The sequence below is a fragment of the Electrophorus electricus genome, chromosome 4 (genome assembly GCF_013358815.1).
Source record: "Electrophorus electricus isolate fEleEle1 chromosome 4, fEleEle1.pri, whole genome shotgun sequence".
Taxonomy (NCBI): domain Eukaryota; kingdom Metazoa; phylum Chordata; class Actinopteri; order Gymnotiformes; family Gymnotidae; genus Electrophorus; species Electrophorus electricus.
This window is the reverse complement of record NC_049538.1, coordinates 22903352-22921873: the sequence shown is the minus strand read 5'-3', so window position 1 is coordinate 22921873 and position 18522 is coordinate 22903352. Positions and strand designations below refer to the sequence as shown.

Sequence of the window (18522 nt, the reverse complement as noted above, 5' to 3'; positions counted from 1 at the left end):
TCTTCCCAGCAGGAGCAAGCCAGAAGCAGACTTGACTTGTTTCGGTAAAGGCCTCTAACCTCCTGTGTCAGAGGTTAACCCTAAACATGGACTTGTTTTGTAGACTAGTAAATTGAACTTGGATTTGGTGCCACTGTATCCTCTCTTAATTGACTTAAAACTTAAATAAGAAAGCATGATTGTTTTGCCAGGGCCCTCCGTCTGATAGAGGAAATGCTTCCATTTAGGATAGAAACTGAAACATATGCTCTAATGTATGCGCTGTGGGGATTAAAAAAGTGATTGCTAAAAGTTGCTTCACTATGATAAATAAAGCAGTTGAACATAACTGTACTGGCACGACATGTTTAACACGCTCTGAGGCAGAGAGATGTTTGGGGTGGGTGGAGAAGCTCTGTATTCTGACAGTCCCTGCAATGCTCCACTGTAATCCTCTTAGCCTGTAAGCGCTGGGCTCTCCCTGCAAACACACCCTAAACCCAGCACAGCATGGGACTATGTGGAAGACCACTTGCACAAACATCGACCGCACAGCTCCTTTTGCCTTTGCTTGCTATAGTTTCAACTGCTCGATGCACTGAAATGCCAAATACAGAGGCTAAAGCTCGAACACATGCGCCATGAACCAGCTGCACCCATTCCGAGGTAAATCAAATACACAGTTGCCAATGTTTAAAAAAGCTTTTTGAGCTTTTTACATTTTATTGATTTATTTTTTTTAAAGAACATGAGGACTTTTTCATTTTTATTTTTTCAGAATGCTAAATAGTAGTAGTCCCAGTAATTTTGTAGTTCCAGTAGTATCGTCATTCAGGTCTCCTTTATCAGGTTTTGGATGGATTGGTAGAAGTTCATATTGACTGGTTATAAACATAGTTCTGATGTAGTCAAGCACAGCGTCTGTCTCTTTGGCCAGTTGGTAATCATAGCCTTTTTATGTGCTCGGGAAACCTTTCTGCATACTACCGATTTCTTTAGCTGGTCCTCCTTGGGAAGTGTGTGGTCCCTTTGAGCAGTACAAAGCTTCCCCAGCCATGGCTCTCCCCATGCGCTGCTGCTTAGTTTTCTTCCCCACTACTTTGTCCCATAACGTCTTCAGGTTCTTTCTTTCACACTTTGGGTTTTGGTTTTCACTCTCTAGAGCCTCTCTTTCACTCTTCAGGTGTTGTCTTTCACTCTCAAGATTCTCTCTTTCACCCTTCAGGTGTTGTCTTTCTCTCTCCAGAGCCTCTCTTTCACTCTTCAGGTGTTGTCTTTCACGCTCTAGATCCTCTCTTTCACTCTTCAGGTGTTGTCTTTCACTCTCAAGATTCTCTCTTTCACCCTTCAGGTGTTGTCTTTCTCTCTCTAGAGCCTCTCTTTCACTCTTCAGGTGTTGTCTTTCACGCTCTAGATCCTCTCTTTCACTCTTCAGGTGTTGTCTTTCACTCTCAAGATTCTCTCTTTCACCCTTCAGGTGTTGTCTTTCACTCTCTAGATCCTCTCTTTCACTCTTCAGGTGCCATCTTTCACTCTGTTCATTTTTTGTCTCCTTCTGCTTCTCCTCCAACTCCTTCCCACTACATTCCTCCTCAAATTTTCCAATTTTAACACAGTGTCGTTTTCTAATTTCCTTCGTATCTACTCTGTCAGGTAGTTCTTGTTGCAATCTACTCATTGCTTTTTGTGTGTTCCTGTCCAACAAAATCTTCGTTTTCTTCTTCTTCGAAGATCTTCTGTGAGAGCAGCAGAACTGCATTTTGCTGCTGCAACCTCCCATTTCTGTCAACAGACTGACCAATTTTACCTTTGTCAAGCAGATTATAAGAATAGCTATTATGACAATGGTCAGTGATATTATGACATCACAGTTTTGGTTTTGTTGACAATTCCATTGTCATCACACAGAATAGAATAGAATAGAATAAACTATTGTGGGCTTGCTTTGTTTTCACTTTAGCCTTAATTAGATTAATTAGATTCATATGTTTGCTTTAGATTTGCCTTTTTACATTTTATTTATACCATGAAAAACAATACAGAAATAATTAAAGAAGTCAAAGCCTTTGTCACAGTCTCTCCAGACATGCCTTTCTCTGGTTGTCAAAAAGACAAAAGAGATGACTTGTGGACTACAGAAGGATGCAAATGCCTCACACCCTAATACATACAGTGAAGAGTGAGAACATACACTCTCTTAAAATCACAAACAATCTCTCATGGTCCCTGAGCACTTTTTCCTTAGTGAAGAAAGCTCTGCTTCCTGAGGAGACTGAAGAAGGACAGCATGTCCGTCATCCTGATCTGGTCTGCAACAGCATCATAGAGAGTGTCCCGACCTGCGCCATCGCTGTCTGGTACTGGCACTGCTCCCCCTGCTCTTTTGGATTGTTTAGTTGAATTTAGCAGTCTGCTCTCAAATTTTCTGTGCCTGTTTTCTGGGATTCTGAAATTCAGGCAATGTTTTTGTTGTTCTTCTGCAACACTATTAAAACTCTGAACTCCTCAAACTATTTTACTTCTCTAAGTAAATCTGTCACACATTTGTCTAGTACAGAATTATTAGATTTCTTTCTTTGACCATAAGCAAGATACACACATTTACTTTGCACATTTACATATTTCTTTGTCTGTTTCTCTCTATCGCTCTCCTTTTCTCAGAGAGTTGGATAAGAGATTAAGGACACTTCCTGAGGCAGAGAATGATTGGTCAGTAGTACATTAGAATGGCCCTACATACATTTCATCATTCCATATCTTTTCAGTGGTTATCAAAACCATTTATACACTTTTGCAGTTAAACAATGTTAAGATATTGATTAGTGTTTCAGTCAAATCAGTCTAACTCTGAAAGTATGTGTTTACCTTCCATATGAGACGCTATTTAAGACTACACACACATCAGATTTTGCAATGAAAATAAAAATGATAAAACAAACAAAGGGAAATAGTCAGTGTACACACACACACACACACACACACACACACACACACACACTCAGTCTGCATAATAAAACAAACTTTATTTAATAGTCCACAATTTGGTAAGGTGACCTGCAATTTTAAAATCCACATTCCACAGTCTGCATTTCTCAAGCATTGCAGATTATTATTATAATGTTAAGTATAGAGACGATCTCTATGCTGCATTAGTTCTGCTGTCCTACTGCAGAGGTACACGTGGTCAAAGTGCTGTGTGTAGGGGTAGAGAGAGAGAGAGTGAGGGAGAGTGTAGAGAGGGAGGGTGGGAGTGTTAGAGAACAATAATCAAATACATTAGAGCAATCTAGCCAGAGAGACCAATGAAGACTTTGTCCCTAGGGTGTGGCAGTCACTGCTATAGGTGTGTGTGTGTGTGTGTGTGTGTGTGTGTGTGTGTGTGTTCCTGTCTTGGAGGGGATCGAACACTTCACTTACCATAAGGAGGCAGATGGCGGATTCAGGCATCAGCTGTACAGCCATGTTCCCCTGCTGCTCCCTCCCTCACCCAAACCTTAGACGCACTGCACAGGTAACACCCAGCACCTCCAGCACACTGGCAATGCCCACGAGACCCCCAGCACAGTGGCTCTCCGCCGTAACGTTCAGAAAACGCAAAGTCAAGACTCAGGCAACACCAGCTTCTGGGCTCCAGGCAGAGAGTTGTAGTGCAGCCTGCTCCTATTGTCCAATGCCTTGCAAGCGCTGGCTGAAAGGTCCACGTGCCAGCCCCTTGTCTTGTCGTTCCGCACAGTCTTTCCCTCTTCCGTCAGGACCCCCGGCTGTTCTGTCTGCGCTCTCTCACACACTCCTGCTTCTGTGACATCCAACGGCCAGTTAAAGCTCCCTCCTCCCCTCAGAATGGGTGCTGGGACATGCACACATTCGCGTATGCACACAAACACACACACACACACACAAACACACACACACACAAGCACTGGCTCCCTTCCTTCTCTCTCCCCTTCATGCACACTCTCACAGGAATGGTGATAGGACATGGATCGGCTTCTCGGGTGGAGAGGAGGGGCAGCAGAAGCCCATACATCCGCTTGTGTACTTTTCCGCTCCCAAATCCATCGCATCACACTCCTAAAACCAGGGCAATGAACAAGAGAGAAAGAGGGAGAAGGAGGGAGGAAGAAAGAAGGAAGGAAGAGATCAGTCTCACCTCCAGACTGCCTCTGAACTCATTTCAAGCTCTGCAAGGCAGAGGCACTGGCAAATACAGACACGAGTGCATACACACTCACACCTCAACCCCCCCCTCCACTGTCTGTACATGAGATGGTTCTTATAGTCTTTTTAACCTCTTGTTTGCTAGCAGAAAGCAAATAGAGCCTATAGGGATAAGAGAGAAAGAGAAAGAATGACATAAAAAATAAGAATGAGATAAAAAGAGATCCAGATACATGAAGCACATGTTGATGAGGGTTGGACTTGCAGAGGCCACATGGCAGTCACGTTAGAAGTGTTGATGCAGTAACTGCATCTGCAGCTAAACTAATGCTGCGTGCGTGTGTGTGTGTGCATGCGTGCGCGGGTCTGTGTATATGTGTATCTTTTTCCATTCTCCACCAAAAAGAGGCCAGGAGGCAATTGTCTCTCTAGAGATGTAACACACTTTCTGCAAACATATCATCAGATAATGGCAGAACACCTTACAACACACCAATGCATATCTGTTTACATATACAGTTGAATCATGAGAGATTATGCAAGGTGAGAATTATGATTTTAATGTCCTCTGGTTCTATGGCTTTTGATACAGCCTGTGCTAACTGAACATGGTTTTTCTTTTCTCCAAGACAATTGTGTCTCAGTTTTATTGCAGCTTAATGGTTTAATGCTTGGTTCCTAATATACATATACATATACATGCATGCACCCATACACACGTTTTTTCCTTGACAAGCTCTTATAGGCCTCTGGACTAATTAATCCCCAAGAAAAGTGAAATGACAAATATTTATATATATACACACACACACAGCGCTTCACTTTTTCCACATTTTATGTTATGTTACAGCCTTATTCCAAATTGGATTAAAAAAAAAAAATTCCCCTCAAACTCCTACACACAATACCCCATTATGACAAAGTGAAAAAATCTTTGTTTGGAGTTTTTGCAACTTTATTAAAAATAAAAAAAACAAAAATCACATGTACATAAGTATTCATAGCCTTTGCTCAATACTTGGTTGAAGCACCTTGGGCAGCAATTACAGCCTCAAATCTTTTTGAGTATGATGCTACAAGCTTGGCACACATATTTTTGGGCAGTTTCTCCCATTCTTCTTTGTAGAACCTCTCAAGCTCCATCAGGTTGGATGGGGCGCGCCGGGGTACAGACATTTTCAGATCTCTCCAGAGATGTTCAGTTGGGTTCAAGTCTGGGCTCTGGCTAGGCCACTCAAGAACATTCACAGAGTTGTCCTGAAGCCAGTCCTTTATTATCTTAGTTGTGTGGTTAGGGCCATTGTCCTGTTGGATGAACCTTCACCCTGGTCCAGAGCACTCTGGAGCAGGTTTTCTTCAAGGATGTCTCTGTATGTTGCTGCATTCATCTTTCCCTGACTAGTCTCCCAGTTCCTGCTGCCAAAAAACAACCCCACAGCATGATGCTGCCACCAGCATGCTTCACTGTAGGGATGGTATTGGCCAGGTGCTGAGCGGTGCCTGGTTTCCTCCAGACATGACGCTTGGCATTCAGGCCAAAGAGTTGAATCTTTGTTTCATCAGACCAGAGAATTTTGTTTCTCATGGTCTGAGAGTCCTTCAGGTGCCTTTTGGCAAACTCCAAGCAGGCTGTCTTATGCCTTTTACTGAGGAGTGGCTTCCGTCTGGCCACTCTACCATACAGGCCTGATTGGTGGAGTGCTGCAGGAATGGTTGTCCTTCTGGAAGGTTCTCCTCTCTCCACAGAGCAATGCTAAAGCTCTGTCAGAGTGACCCTTGGGTTCTTGGTCACCTCCCTGACTAAGGCCCTTCTACCCCGATCACTCAGATTGGCTGGGCGGCCAGCTCTAGGAAGAGTCCTGGTGGTTCCAAACTTCTTCCATTTACGGATGATGGAAGCCACTGTGCTCATTGGGACCTTCAATGCTGCAGAAATTTTTCTGTACCCTTCCCCCGATCTGTGCCTCGATACAATCCTGTCTCAGTAGTCTACAAAGAATTCCTTGGACTTCATGGCTTGGTTTGTGCTCTGACATGTACTGTCAACTATGGGACCTTATATAGACAGGTGTGTGCCTTTACAAAGCATGTCCAATCAACTGGATTTACCACAGGTGGACTCCAATCAAGTTGTTGAAACAACTGAAGGATGATCAGTGGAAACAAGATGCACATGAGCTCAATTTTGAGTGTCATGGTAAAGGCTGTGAATACTTATGTGCATGTGATTTTTTTGTTTTTTTTATTTTTAATAAATTTGTTACAATTCCAAACAAACTTTTTTTACTTTGTCATTATGGGGTATTGTGTGTAGAATTTTGAGGGGGAAAAAAATAATTTAATCCAATTTGGAATAAGGCTGAAACATAACAAAATGTGGAAAAAGTGAAGCACTGTGAATACTTTCTGGATGCACTGTATATATATATATATATATATATATATATATAGAGAGAGAGAGAGAGAGAGAGAGAGAGAGAGAGAGAGAGTGTTTATTATAATGGCTTTGTTTGCATACATGGATGTCCTTACTTGAGCAGTCATAATTCATAATCATAATAATTCACTAAAATGATTCATTATAGCTAATGTTTTGAAATAATGAAATCATAGTGTCTGTGATTTCTTTTTTGTGTAAAGTGTCAGACTTTGTTTTTACTAAGATGTTGGGCCCATCAGTACCACCCTAGCTGCTAAGAACTGCTACTTCCTTTACTGAGCCTGTATTCCTCTGTTCACCACACTGCACTCACACTCAATGTGCAACACAATTAATGTGTGAAGAATTGTGAGTTTACTCAAATCTAATGGCTTTAGTTCACTCATTACACTTTAGTAAATCTAAACTCCAATTTCTTTTTTCTACTGAAAAAGAGATGAGCAATAGCTAATAATTAGTAATAGCTACTCTGCAATCTGAAATGTTTTTTTGTTTGTTTGTTTGGCATACATATTACCTCTTGGATTTTAAAGTTCTTTGAATCACAAAGAAAAACAATACGAGACAGTATGATGCTGCAGTAATTTAATCAAAAGAACAAAATTGATTATTCAGAATAAATTAACAGACAGGAATTAGGTCAAACCTTCTAATCATGTTTTTGTCAAATGTAATACTGTATACATACTACATTAAAATGACAGAAAAAAGAAAAGAAAAGTATAGGAAAATGCACTATTAAATGCACTATTATGAAGTTATGCATATTGGTCAGCATCATCCTCAGTTATAGCCTTCATCTCAGTTGCTGGTTTGTCTTCCTCCACCTTCTGAATTGGTTCCTTCATTGCATCTATTGCCTTCTTCAGATTGAGATTGTCCTTTTCACTCAGTGGGGCCAGTGCTGGGGTAAGGATTGTCTTGATTTGAGTTATTCTTTCCTCGCATCTGTTGTAAAACTCCTTCCTGTTTCTTGCTGCAAGGCTGTTGATACCATTTTGGGCAGATTCGCATTCCTTCCCTAACTTGTCAATCTCTGCAAGGAACTGAGGTGAGTTTGGATCCATGGTCATCAGTCTTCCCAGAGTACTGACATTGTTCATCAGGTACTGGACAGACACCTCAGTGTAAGTGGTAGACATCATGTTAACCAAATAGGCGTAGGCAGAAGCATTCAGAGCATTAGTGTAGATTTTGTCTTTGACAAACATGCTGTAGGTGTAGTTGTTCTCTACAGCTATTTCAACAGTCTGCTTAAAATGTTTAAGATTTTCACTAAGAGTGGTCTTAACAATGTTTGAAATGATCTGAAAGAAGTGCACCAGTTTCTCCCACTGTTCTTTCACCTGCCCCATGATTTCCAGGCCTTTCGCTAGCACCACAATTCTCTTGTTGAAGTCGATCTCCTTGAGATTATAATGTTTCAGCTCACTCACAATTTCAGCAAGAGCTTTTTTCTTCTGATCCAAGTTGTCCATAGTCTTCTCGTTCCGTTCATTTGCAATTTTTAGCTGGGTTTCAGCCATTTGTAGACGTAGATGAGATTGTCTTAAGTGCATCTGGACCACATCTGTATTTGCTGAGTCATAGATTTGCTGTTGACTTGACTTGGGGGGTGCTGTCAAGAAAGATGGCTGATTTGTAAAAGACTTGCTTTTGGAATAAAAGGCCATGGCCCTTACATTCAGTTCGTCAATGGCTTTAATAAGCTCCTCTGTTTTGGCATCATCACATTTCCCCTCTGGAGCATATTTACCTAGCTCTGTTAAAGTGGAGATACCCTTGTCACAGATGCCTAGTGCCTCGGATTTAATCGGGCATTCAGCTTCTTGCTGTATATCTCTGCTGACTTGCTGAAATAGTCCCACCAAGTAATCAGACTTTACCGTTTGCTTCTCCTGATCATACACCTCAGGCCAATTTATTTCCTTACCTTTGCAAAGTTCTTCCATTTTCTCAACCACTAGTAGAAATGTTATAGATTTAGAAAATATGTTACTTGTTGCCAACATTTCATCCACGTTACTCTTCATTCCAGTGGCCATGTTTCTGTGGCTTTCAGGAGTGCCTTTTCAGTTTTTGATCACATGTGTTATGGCTTTTGGTGTAATAGTGTCCGCTTGGAGATAGGTTTGGATAATTTGTCCTGGAAGAAATTCTGTTGCAAACGCACAGGCTATTGATATTGCTTGCTCTGACATACTTGATATTAGCTTCAGGCCAAAAAGGCCCCATCCACTTGGCAAATCTTTCATTGCTTGCTGGTAGGCCCTTCTGTCCTCAGCTAATCTTTCATTAGCCAGATTGAAAGCAGCCTCGGCCCTGTCGCTTGCCTCCTTAGCTTCAGCCCGTTTAATCTTTGCTATCTCAATGTTTTTCTTGATTTCTTCCATCTCCTCATCATGACTCTGTCTTGCATTCACCAAAGCCTCCACCAGTTCTTGCATCAGCTTGATGATATCTGAGAATTGTTTCTCAGTCATGATGGCCAGGTTTAAGCATTCTGATGATATGTGCGCAATGTTCTGAAGCTCAGCTGGTAAGAAGGCTTGGACAAGACCATCATCCTCCTGTATTATGAGCCCAACTGAGTTTTTGATGTACTCTGGAACCTGTCCGGTGTACATACGAATTTGGTCCATGTTCTTGTGAGCAACATTAAAGGCTTGCCAGCAACCATTACATACTTGAAAGAGGCAGGCCCTAAAAGAATTGGGGTATCTGATGAATTTGAACCCGTCTTTTGGTGGATTTTTATTGATGGAGAAGTCATCTGCAGCAGAAATGCGTACCAGCTGAGCCAGTAAATCGATGGAGACGGGTGCCGGCAATAGATACTGCTCCCAGTTAGCATAGGGCTGCATCAGCAGCATGATGTCATTTCTGTAATCCTGTGCTTTGGTGAAACTCTTAGTAGCTTGGTTGAGCTTTGACAGCGCCATTGTTTTCCCTAAAATAGAGTAAGGCAGAAAATTTGTATAACATAAAGCCATAATAAGACAATCAGGAGATTCAGCATTTATTATTTCTGTACTATAAAGCAGTTAGCACTAACAACAACAGCACCTGCAGTGTTTCATCCACTAAACAATTTCAGATTAGAACACATCATAAGTTACATGTGGTTGCTTAGTAGTTTTTTTTTTCCTTCACAACAAGTGAAGTAAAATTAGTAGAAAGCAGAAAATAATACTATTTTAACTACCCACCATTTTACAAAATTAATACTCTTTGATTGAGGAGCATTTAAATGCTTTTTTTCATAAACATTGTTTTTTCATAAACTTCATTATGGTGTAGACTTCAAGAAATTCACTATACAGTATATTTCATAAAAAAGTTGATGAATGTAAACAGAAATTCATATTATGCAAACATAAACTCACAGAAATCTGTAGAGGATAGAATAGAACGGTTTGTACCTGAAGTACTGTGGATACCTCTTGAAGAAGTGAGTAGTTGAAGTAGTAGCCTACCAGACTAGATGCTGTTCTGCTCCAAAACAACAACTTTTATATCATCCTTTCATATTTGTCAGCAAAGCAATATAACTGTGTCCTGCAAAAATATGCAGTCTGAGTTGTAATTCTGAATTCTACAGAACAGCTTTACTTCCTATAACTACTGAAATGTCTTTGTTTTTCGTGTCTTTATTTGGATCCCCATTAGCTGAGGTAGCAGCTGCTCTTCCTGGGCTCCACCAACAAAACTGTGTACTCCCATGATCATAGTTGGTAACTTGTTCCATACTGTGGTGACCAAGACAATACAGATCTGCACGCTGCACCTGTTTTGGGTTTTGGTTTAACTAACCTGCCTGGCAGTGTGACTATGTTGAGCTCTCGCATAATTTATATTGTGTTTACTATCACAGATATTCCTAAAGACGCCCATTAGACCGCAGGCCAGCCTCTCCTGAGCTCTGAGCCATGAGAGAGGCATGCTCGCTCTCCTTACTGACAGGGCAGTGTGAGGCTTGCAGATTCATTCTCAGCTAACCAGAACTTAGACAGCTCTTTCCTGACAGCTCCCCTGGGAAACACCACAATGAAAGCATCTAGGGGAGGAGAAACTGCTGTTTTACCATAGACTAAACCCATATATACTTTGTTTTGTTAATAACAAATGCCACAGTAAAGTCAAGTAATACGATTCCGACCATCATTTTCTTGTAAAAATATCTTGTCGATCATTTTTGTCAGTGCTGTGCACGTAGAATGATCTGCTTTATAGGCATGCTTGAAATCAACGATTCATTAAGTGAAAAATAGTAGATTATCTGCTCAAGAACAACTTTTTCCATTAGGTTGCTCAATACAAAAGAAACTAATTCCAGGCAAAACGCACCATTCTAAATTTGATAATAATAGCCCAAAAGTAACACCAGCAACCTTTGAAAGGATGATCAATACACTGTTTGATAATAATAATAATAATAATAAGAAGAAGAAGAAGAAGAAGAAGAAGAAGAAGAAGAATTTTATTCTAATTAAGAAATTACGTGCATTTCTTGTTACCCAATGGCACTTTACAAGATCATACAATATAAAAAAGGTCAAATAAAATATAAAGAAGCTTCAAATATATAAATAAGATAACAGGAGGGAGTAAAACTGGTTAAAAAAAATAGACATAATATTGATGCAAGTGCATACTATAGTAACCAATTAAAGGTTGAAATGATCTCAGACAAAGAGATGAGTTATGAAATTCTTGTAAATGAGCAGCTGGAGGAAGAAGCCTTGGGTCTGCAGCTCCAGAAACGCCAATAGTGCAGAGTGTGACGTGAGCGACAGAGAGCAGATGAGTGTCAGAGGGATGGAGACAGAGTGAAGGAAAAGACATATGAGGAACACCAGAAAGGGATGGACAGGTCAGACCATGAGGGCAAAAACCAAGAGAAGGATTTTGTACTGCACACAGCCATGAACAGGAACCCAGTGTAAATGTTTGAGTGTAGTAGTTATATGTTCCCTTAAGCTGGTGTGTGTAAGAACTCCAGCAGCCATTTTCTGAATGTTCTGCAGCTTCTTTAACCCACAGACAGGAAGCCCATAAAGAACAACACTGCAGCAGTCCAATCAACATCGCACAGCACTGTATTAGCCTAATCAGCATCACACAGTTCTGCAGTAGTCTAACTGGTATCATACAGAACTGCAGTAGTCTAGCTGGCATCACACAGCACTTCAGTAGTCTAATTAGCATCACAAAGCGCTGCAGTAGTATAATCATCATCAAAAATGCATAAATAAGAAACCTTGTATCAAAATTTGCATGCCTATATCCTTACACATAGATATATTTGCTGACTATTACACCATTGTAACATTTTTTAAACAAATTAATTGCAATAACTAAACAATTGAATAATTTAAATTTAATGTCTCTTATACAATCATAAAGCTGACTAAGGCTGACAACTAATCAATAGGAGAACTTCTACCTTAAAGGATTAGTGTGACGGTTGAGTCTAAGGCATTGTGGGAATTGGAGAAATAATTGAATCATGTAGGTGTAACATAATGAAGAGAGGATAACTTAATAAAACATAGAAGGCTAAGGTTAGTCTAATTTTAATTGGCCCAGGCCATTCACTACCACTAAATGACTAAATAGGGATGTTGTGCCCTCTAGTGGGTGAGTCAGAGATAATTATGCAACAAAAATACTTGTGAAGTCTGGTATGCTTTATCATTAAAGTTGCTATAAGATCTTTTTTGGAAGCACTTTGACTAAACTGTTTTATGTATTTGTAGCTACCAATAAACCTCTCTTGTAGGAGGATATATTCTGTATCTGTTAATTCTATGTGTACATTCAGCACATGGAATCTGCCAACATCCATTCCTGCATGTTCTTTCAGGATCAAGGCCTCTGGAATGGTGACTGATGTAGCAGAGCACCTAGGCAACTTTCAGTATGTGATAAAAATGAAAAATAATATTGAACAAGCTGGTATGCATGCACACATGTGCACACACAAGCAGACCTTTCTTAACCTCTTCTCTTGCCAACCCCAGTTTACCTGTTTCTTACAGTTTATGGAAATTACTGTTTCTCCTTTCAATGTGCCTGTTATTTTTTTTAAATGTTGCTTCTGAGGAACTCACACAAATTTCCCCCAATCAGATATGCTGAGCAGAGGTGGTGTTTGTCCTATTCAGCAGCTTCTTCCTGCTTACTTAGAAGCTTTTGCTCCTATAAGCTTCTTCTGGGCTTTGTGGGCTTTCAATCAGGGACTCTGCTGGGTCACTGGTGTATATGTGCATGTGTGATGTGGGCCCTGTGCGTGTGTGTGTGTGTGTGTGTGTATGTGTGGGTGTGGAGCCCAGAGAAGGGAGCTGCTCTTGGAGAGGACCTTCTCCAGTGGGTACTGGGCAAAAGCGCTAATCCCCTTCATTGTGAAGTAGAGCCTCCACAGAGGGTCATAGCAATACAGGCCTGACACAGAGCATGGGCTTCTATGTCATACACATGTCCACATATTCACCTTCAAGCTCACTGAGAGAGGCTTTCCTGCCTTCGCAAACAGTAGTCTCATTCATTATGAGAGAATACTTCTACTGAGAGTGCCTTAACTCTAGAACACTATATATTCAAATAAAAGACACATTTGTTACATATGTTTAATGTTCATAGGAATCATTATTTGTGACTTAATATTTTAATTTCAAAGAGCTGGACAAAGACTTTGAGTTCCTCTGAACAGTACATGGAGATCAGATTACATCTCAGTAAGATGCATGATGAGATCTTGTACTGCAGCTTGTGTTTATTGTAGTTTTCTATGGAATGACCATGATATTTGCACTAAATAGATGCCAGTCAGTTCAGTCAGCAATATATATTGCTAAAAAGATTCCCCTGTGTTCTAACAGGCAAAACCTGTATGTCTTGGTTGGATGTAATCATTGAATGTGTTGGATGTAATCATTGAATTAGAACTGAAATTTAATTAATTATTAAGATGCACAAAATATGGTTGTTTTTGATTGTGTAATGTTTTCCTTTTCCACATATGTCTTTTAGCACTTTAGTTCTGTTTAGTGGTTTATACTTCAGTGGAAACAGGTGCTTACATATTCCGCAGAAAGCAAAAAATAAAAACAACTAAACAACTACCAACTAATAAAGATGTCAAGTTGAACATGGAAAGTCTTGTTTTGTTTATTCATTTGTTGTTGTGGTTTCTCTTTATGCCGTTCTGTTGATTTGTATCCACTTCATGGCAAGTTGAAAATGATTTGATTCTATGAGACATTTGGAGGAAGTGCGAGTACAGAAAAAAAAGCGTGTAACTTAAATGTGACGTTCTTTAATAGGCTGTATCACTTTTTTTTCTGTGAGTCTGTGAGGACCTCATAAAGCATGGCTTGTGGCAAGTGGGTTAGTACAAGGGTAAATATGGGATAGGAGTGTCAGACGAGAGGCTGATGCCTCTTGCCATGAAGCAGACCCTCCAGCAGATCAGAGTGCTCCTGGACTGGGACAGTGGTCTGATCTCCTTCTTTGATCCTCTCAACAACAGATACGTGCACACTTTCAGACAAACATTCACCAAGCAAGTCTATCCATACTTCTATAATGTTTGTCCTGCTAAAACTATGAGGGTGTTACCAGAATAGGCTGCAACCACTAAGAACATTATGCTAGTGTAATGAAAAAAATTGTAATTATGGATGGCCTTTTCCCACTTGGCCAAAGTTTTTGCTTTTGGCTCAGTTTTCCATTGCTCTGAGGTTGTCTGCTTGAAGGATTCAAACCTAGTTTAAAGGTAATCAGACTTTCTTTTGTTTCCTGTGATCATATACCTTCAATCATTTAATGTGATAATGCTATTTCTATTTAGGAGTTGTTTTCCTTGTGCACGCAGATGCATGCAATTGAGAAACCATTGTTTAGTGAAAAGAATCAAATTTGTTGGCAACTTCCTGGATTTTCATTTATTTGCAATTTTCCTCAGAACTGTTGTGAGAATACACACTCCCTGATAAACAAATATAAAAGGTTTATTGTAGATATTTCCTGTCCACTAGACACCTCCAATGTTTGCTGTCTAGCAAATGTCAGCTGGGTTTACTAGTTTCTTGGAAAACCCATATTATGTGCATCACTTTCATGGTAACCTTTATAATCTCTGGACCTTTAGCTTCGCTGTTGATTTTCTCAAATACCCCAATATGGTCTTATGTAGCATTAATGCATGCTTTAAAATCTTCTAAGCCAAGTGAAAAGCACTCAGGTATTTACTCTTAAGTGCTGGTCATACTGCTGTTTTACTGTGATGTTTTCAGTGTTGTGTAATTACTAAATAGGGCTTAAATAAAACCATTGTCAGTGTAAGAAGGCTCAACAGCAGTACTCATCTACCGAAAAAACAAGATGTGAGTTAAGATGATTCTATTTCCCTTTTCATGTACACTGAAAAACATCAGAACAAATGCTAGGATATATTTTGTCTACAAACACATTTCTATTTATGGTCTTTCTTATCTTTTATAGCATCAAGGGTTCTTTGGAATTTCAGCAGAAAATGGAAGAGAGGAAGCTGTGTGTGAGTGAATGCTTGTGTGTAATGTCGTTTTCTATGTTGAGTGTAGCTCTATGATGTACCCTGGAGATCTGAAGTTTGAGAAGAGGACCATGTCTGCTCAGTTGGAGGGGGGTGTTCATGGCCTGCACTCGTAAGTCTTCGTCCTCTCTGCTCACTAAACTCCTACTACCGAATCCATCATGCTCAGAGGCTCTTTTAGGGAACACTCCACCAACTGTCAAGCAGTGCCACAAAAGCACTCAGGGACTGGAAAATAACCTGTGTGTGTCTGTTCACACAGTTTGCAGGCACAGTGTTATGAATAATAATACACAGTAATAGACCCCTGCTGATCTCCACTGAAATCTGAATGAACATGAAGCTGACAATTTATTTATGAATAATTAATTCAGATAAATTGTGGGTTTCTAATAGATAACAGGGTCATGACATAATGAGTAATGCCTCTATAGATTTCTATAGACAGAATTGGAGATCATGACCTCTCTTGTTCTGCTTTTCAAGTAGGGCAGTGCAAAGAGCTTTCTTTGATGATGTTATCAAAGATGTGAAGATGTATCCCTAGGCACTATCTAGCTGAGAAGAGGTCTCTGTCTATTTCTGCCCACTAGGCCGCCATCTTTAATCTCTGTAATGGAGGCTTTATCTGCACTAGATCCCACACTAGAGGACACTCTCAACTGTGGCCTTATGATTGTCGTACTGCTGGGATGCTCTCTCTCTCACACACGGATGTTCGCATACGCTGCTCTATTTTGTTTACAGTTAGGCTTCCTTTGGCTGCCTCTCTGTCTCCCGTGTCCTCTCAAGCAGTGGTGGGACATTAATGCCACTTTAATGGATAGGCTGTGACATGACGCATGCTTAAGAACATTAACACGACATCATTGGACAACATACTCTTAGGTAGATTAACTTATTCCATACTCCAGAATATGCGCTCAACTCTGCAAATCAAGCAGGTATGTTCAATTCATGCTACTGGGACATGAAGTTTGAAGTTGAAATTGACCTCACATGTATGCACACAAAGTGTCCGAGCTTCTGCTAGTCGCAGGTGGCTATGGGAGCAATCATCAGTCATGTCTCCTCGTTCTATCAGCATGGGTGTGTGGAACTCCCCACGGTCATTTGGTATATGATGCACTAACTGATATGAGAATGTGAGAGTGTAGCATGTATGTCTCAGTGAACTAATTGGTATATATTTTTTTATTTGGCTTGTTTTTCTTTGTTTGTTTGTTCTGTGGTCTTTGATTCAGTGATTTTCTGATCCTGCCTGGCTTCATTGACTTTACCTCAGATGAAGTGGTGAGTTCTTTTGCAAAATGCACCAAAACAGCTCAGCAGGTTTCCTGACATGCCCCATAAGGGCTTACCAGTGTGTGTGTTTCAGTAAATACAGCACATCTAGTAATGATTTAGTGAAGGGGGCGGGATCTTCCTAATTAATTAGGGAGCTGGCGGTCTCCTCTACCTTCAGTGAGATGGAGGAGCTGAGTCAGTTGCCATGTAGTGCGAACACGACTACAACAGAGGGTGGAGTGTGGCATAGTGTAAGAGAGGGATGAAGGAGTACAAATAAGATGTGCAAAATAGGTGGTGTTGGCATCCCAGGTGCATAGGGTGTGTTGTCACAGGCAGAGAGGCTGAGGGGGGTGTGTGTGTGTGTGTGTATGACAGTGTGAGGGAGGAGCGAACCAAAATTCCCATGTGTAATGGATATGGGATAGTAAATATTGTGGTATTTAAATTTGGTGTTACATTTTGTGTGTGTGTGTGTGCTGGAATGTGGGAGAGAACGTAGGATGTTTTTGTCTGTCTTACCACAGGGAGGTTAAACTGATGCCCTGCTTATAAAAACAGCAATATTTGTGCTTTGAATGAGCACATCCAAGTCACTTGAAGTCAAATTAATAATGGGACAGAGATGTGTGCATATATGAAAGCTTTCCAAAGTAACACCCCAAACTGTTCTTATCTTTGTGCAATGCATAGTCTGTATGAAAATACAAGCATGAACATAAACAAAGATAATTGTTCTGTAGAACATTGGTTCCTTTCTGTTACCATTTGCGTCTGTCATTCAGGATCTGACCTCTGCTCTGACCCGGAAGATAACCCTGAAGACGCCGCTTATTTCCTCCCCCATGGGTACTGTGACTGAATCCTCCATGGCCATCGCTATGGCTGTGAGTATCCCCCACACACTCAAAACCATGAAGTCCTGTTGCTTTTCCATTTAGCTTTCTGTGATTTTGTATTACAGCTCATGGGCGGTATTGGGATCATCCATCACAATTGCACCCCAGAGTTCCAAGCAAATGAAGTCCGGAAAGTTAAGGTGTCAAACTTTCAGTGAATTGTCTTAATAGGAATATAATGAACAACACGTTGAACATGCAGATTTACACACAAGCTTCCCTAAGGCCTCTCATCAGCAGAGCAATATATGGTGTCATGGCAGAAATTCGAGCAGGGCTTCATCGCGGATCCGGTGGTGATGAGTCCATAGCACACGGTCGGAGATGTGTTTGAGGCCAAGGTGCGACACGGCTTCTCTGGAATCCCTGTCACCGAAACCGGCAAGATGGGCAGCAAGCTTGTGGGAATCGTGACGTCACGAGACATTGACTTCCTCTCAGAGAAGGACTATGACCGGCTGTTGGAGGAGGTTTCTGATTCATCTTTGATTGTACATACAATATACAAAAGGTTTTTAAAAACACAAATGAATCACATATGACATACAATGCTTAAAAATATAGGTGGAATAGAACTATCATGAAATTGTGATATTTCTGTGTCAGTGTGTGAAAGAGGGCAATATATATATATATATATATAAAAATAAAAAATGTGTATATATGTGTGTGTGTGTGTGTGTGTGTGTGTGTGTGTGTGTGTGTGTGTGTGTGTGTAAAATCACATTCTTTAAACTCACATCTTTTTGTGATTTATTTGTGATATTTGCCAGGCAATGACAAAGAGGGAAGATTTAGTGGTTGCACCAGCAGGTGTTACACTCAAAGAGGCCAATGACATCCTGCAGTGCAGCAAAAAAAGGTCTGATTCTTCATCTTTTCAGCTTGAGAAGTGAAACTGCTTCTAAAGGACTTTGAAAGGTTATTTTCACTTCTCCACTTCTTCTCTGAGTAACGGGTCGGTCGTGGGGACGCTTGTTGATTGCAGGTAAACTGCCCATTGTGAACGACAGTGATGAGCTGGTGGCTATAATTGCTCGCACTGATCTGAAGAAGAACAGAGACTACCCTCTGGCCTCTAAAGACTCCCGCAAACAGCTGCTGTGTGGCGCTGCCATCGTTACCCGTGAGGATGACAAGTACCGGCTGGACCTGCTCGTGCAGGCAGGAGTGGACGTGGTGGT

At 40.7% G+C, this 18522-nt stretch overlaps 1 protein-coding gene and 1 pseudogene across 9 annotated transcripts in view; one reads left to right on the top strand and one right to left on the bottom strand.

Moving 5' to 3' along the window:
* Nucleotides 1-18522, bottom strand: part of LOC118241237 — a 35977-nt gene that overhangs the window by 4262 nt on the left and 13193 nt on the right. The window contains exons 2-3 of one of the 9 annotated variants that reach the window (XR_004775917.1): nt 3397-4050; nt 1473-1772 (exon numbers count right to left, since the gene is read on the bottom strand). Coding sequence is in view for 2 of the 9 variants with exons in the window: in XM_035525521.1 (XP_035381414.1) it covers nt 7336-8622 (1287 nt within the window). In the remaining 7 variants the exon portion in view is untranslated. Of the gene's footprint in view, nt 1-1472; nt 1773-2112; nt 2360-2402; nt 2426-2981; nt 3172-3396; nt 4051-6711; nt 9528-9999; nt 12452-17721; nt 17797-18522 lie in introns of those variants that run through there. The other 8 variants (XR_004775916.1, XR_004775918.1, XR_004775915.1 and 5 more) reach the window with 8 other exon arrangements.
* On the top strand, nt 263-18420 carry LOC118241239 (annotated as a pseudogene).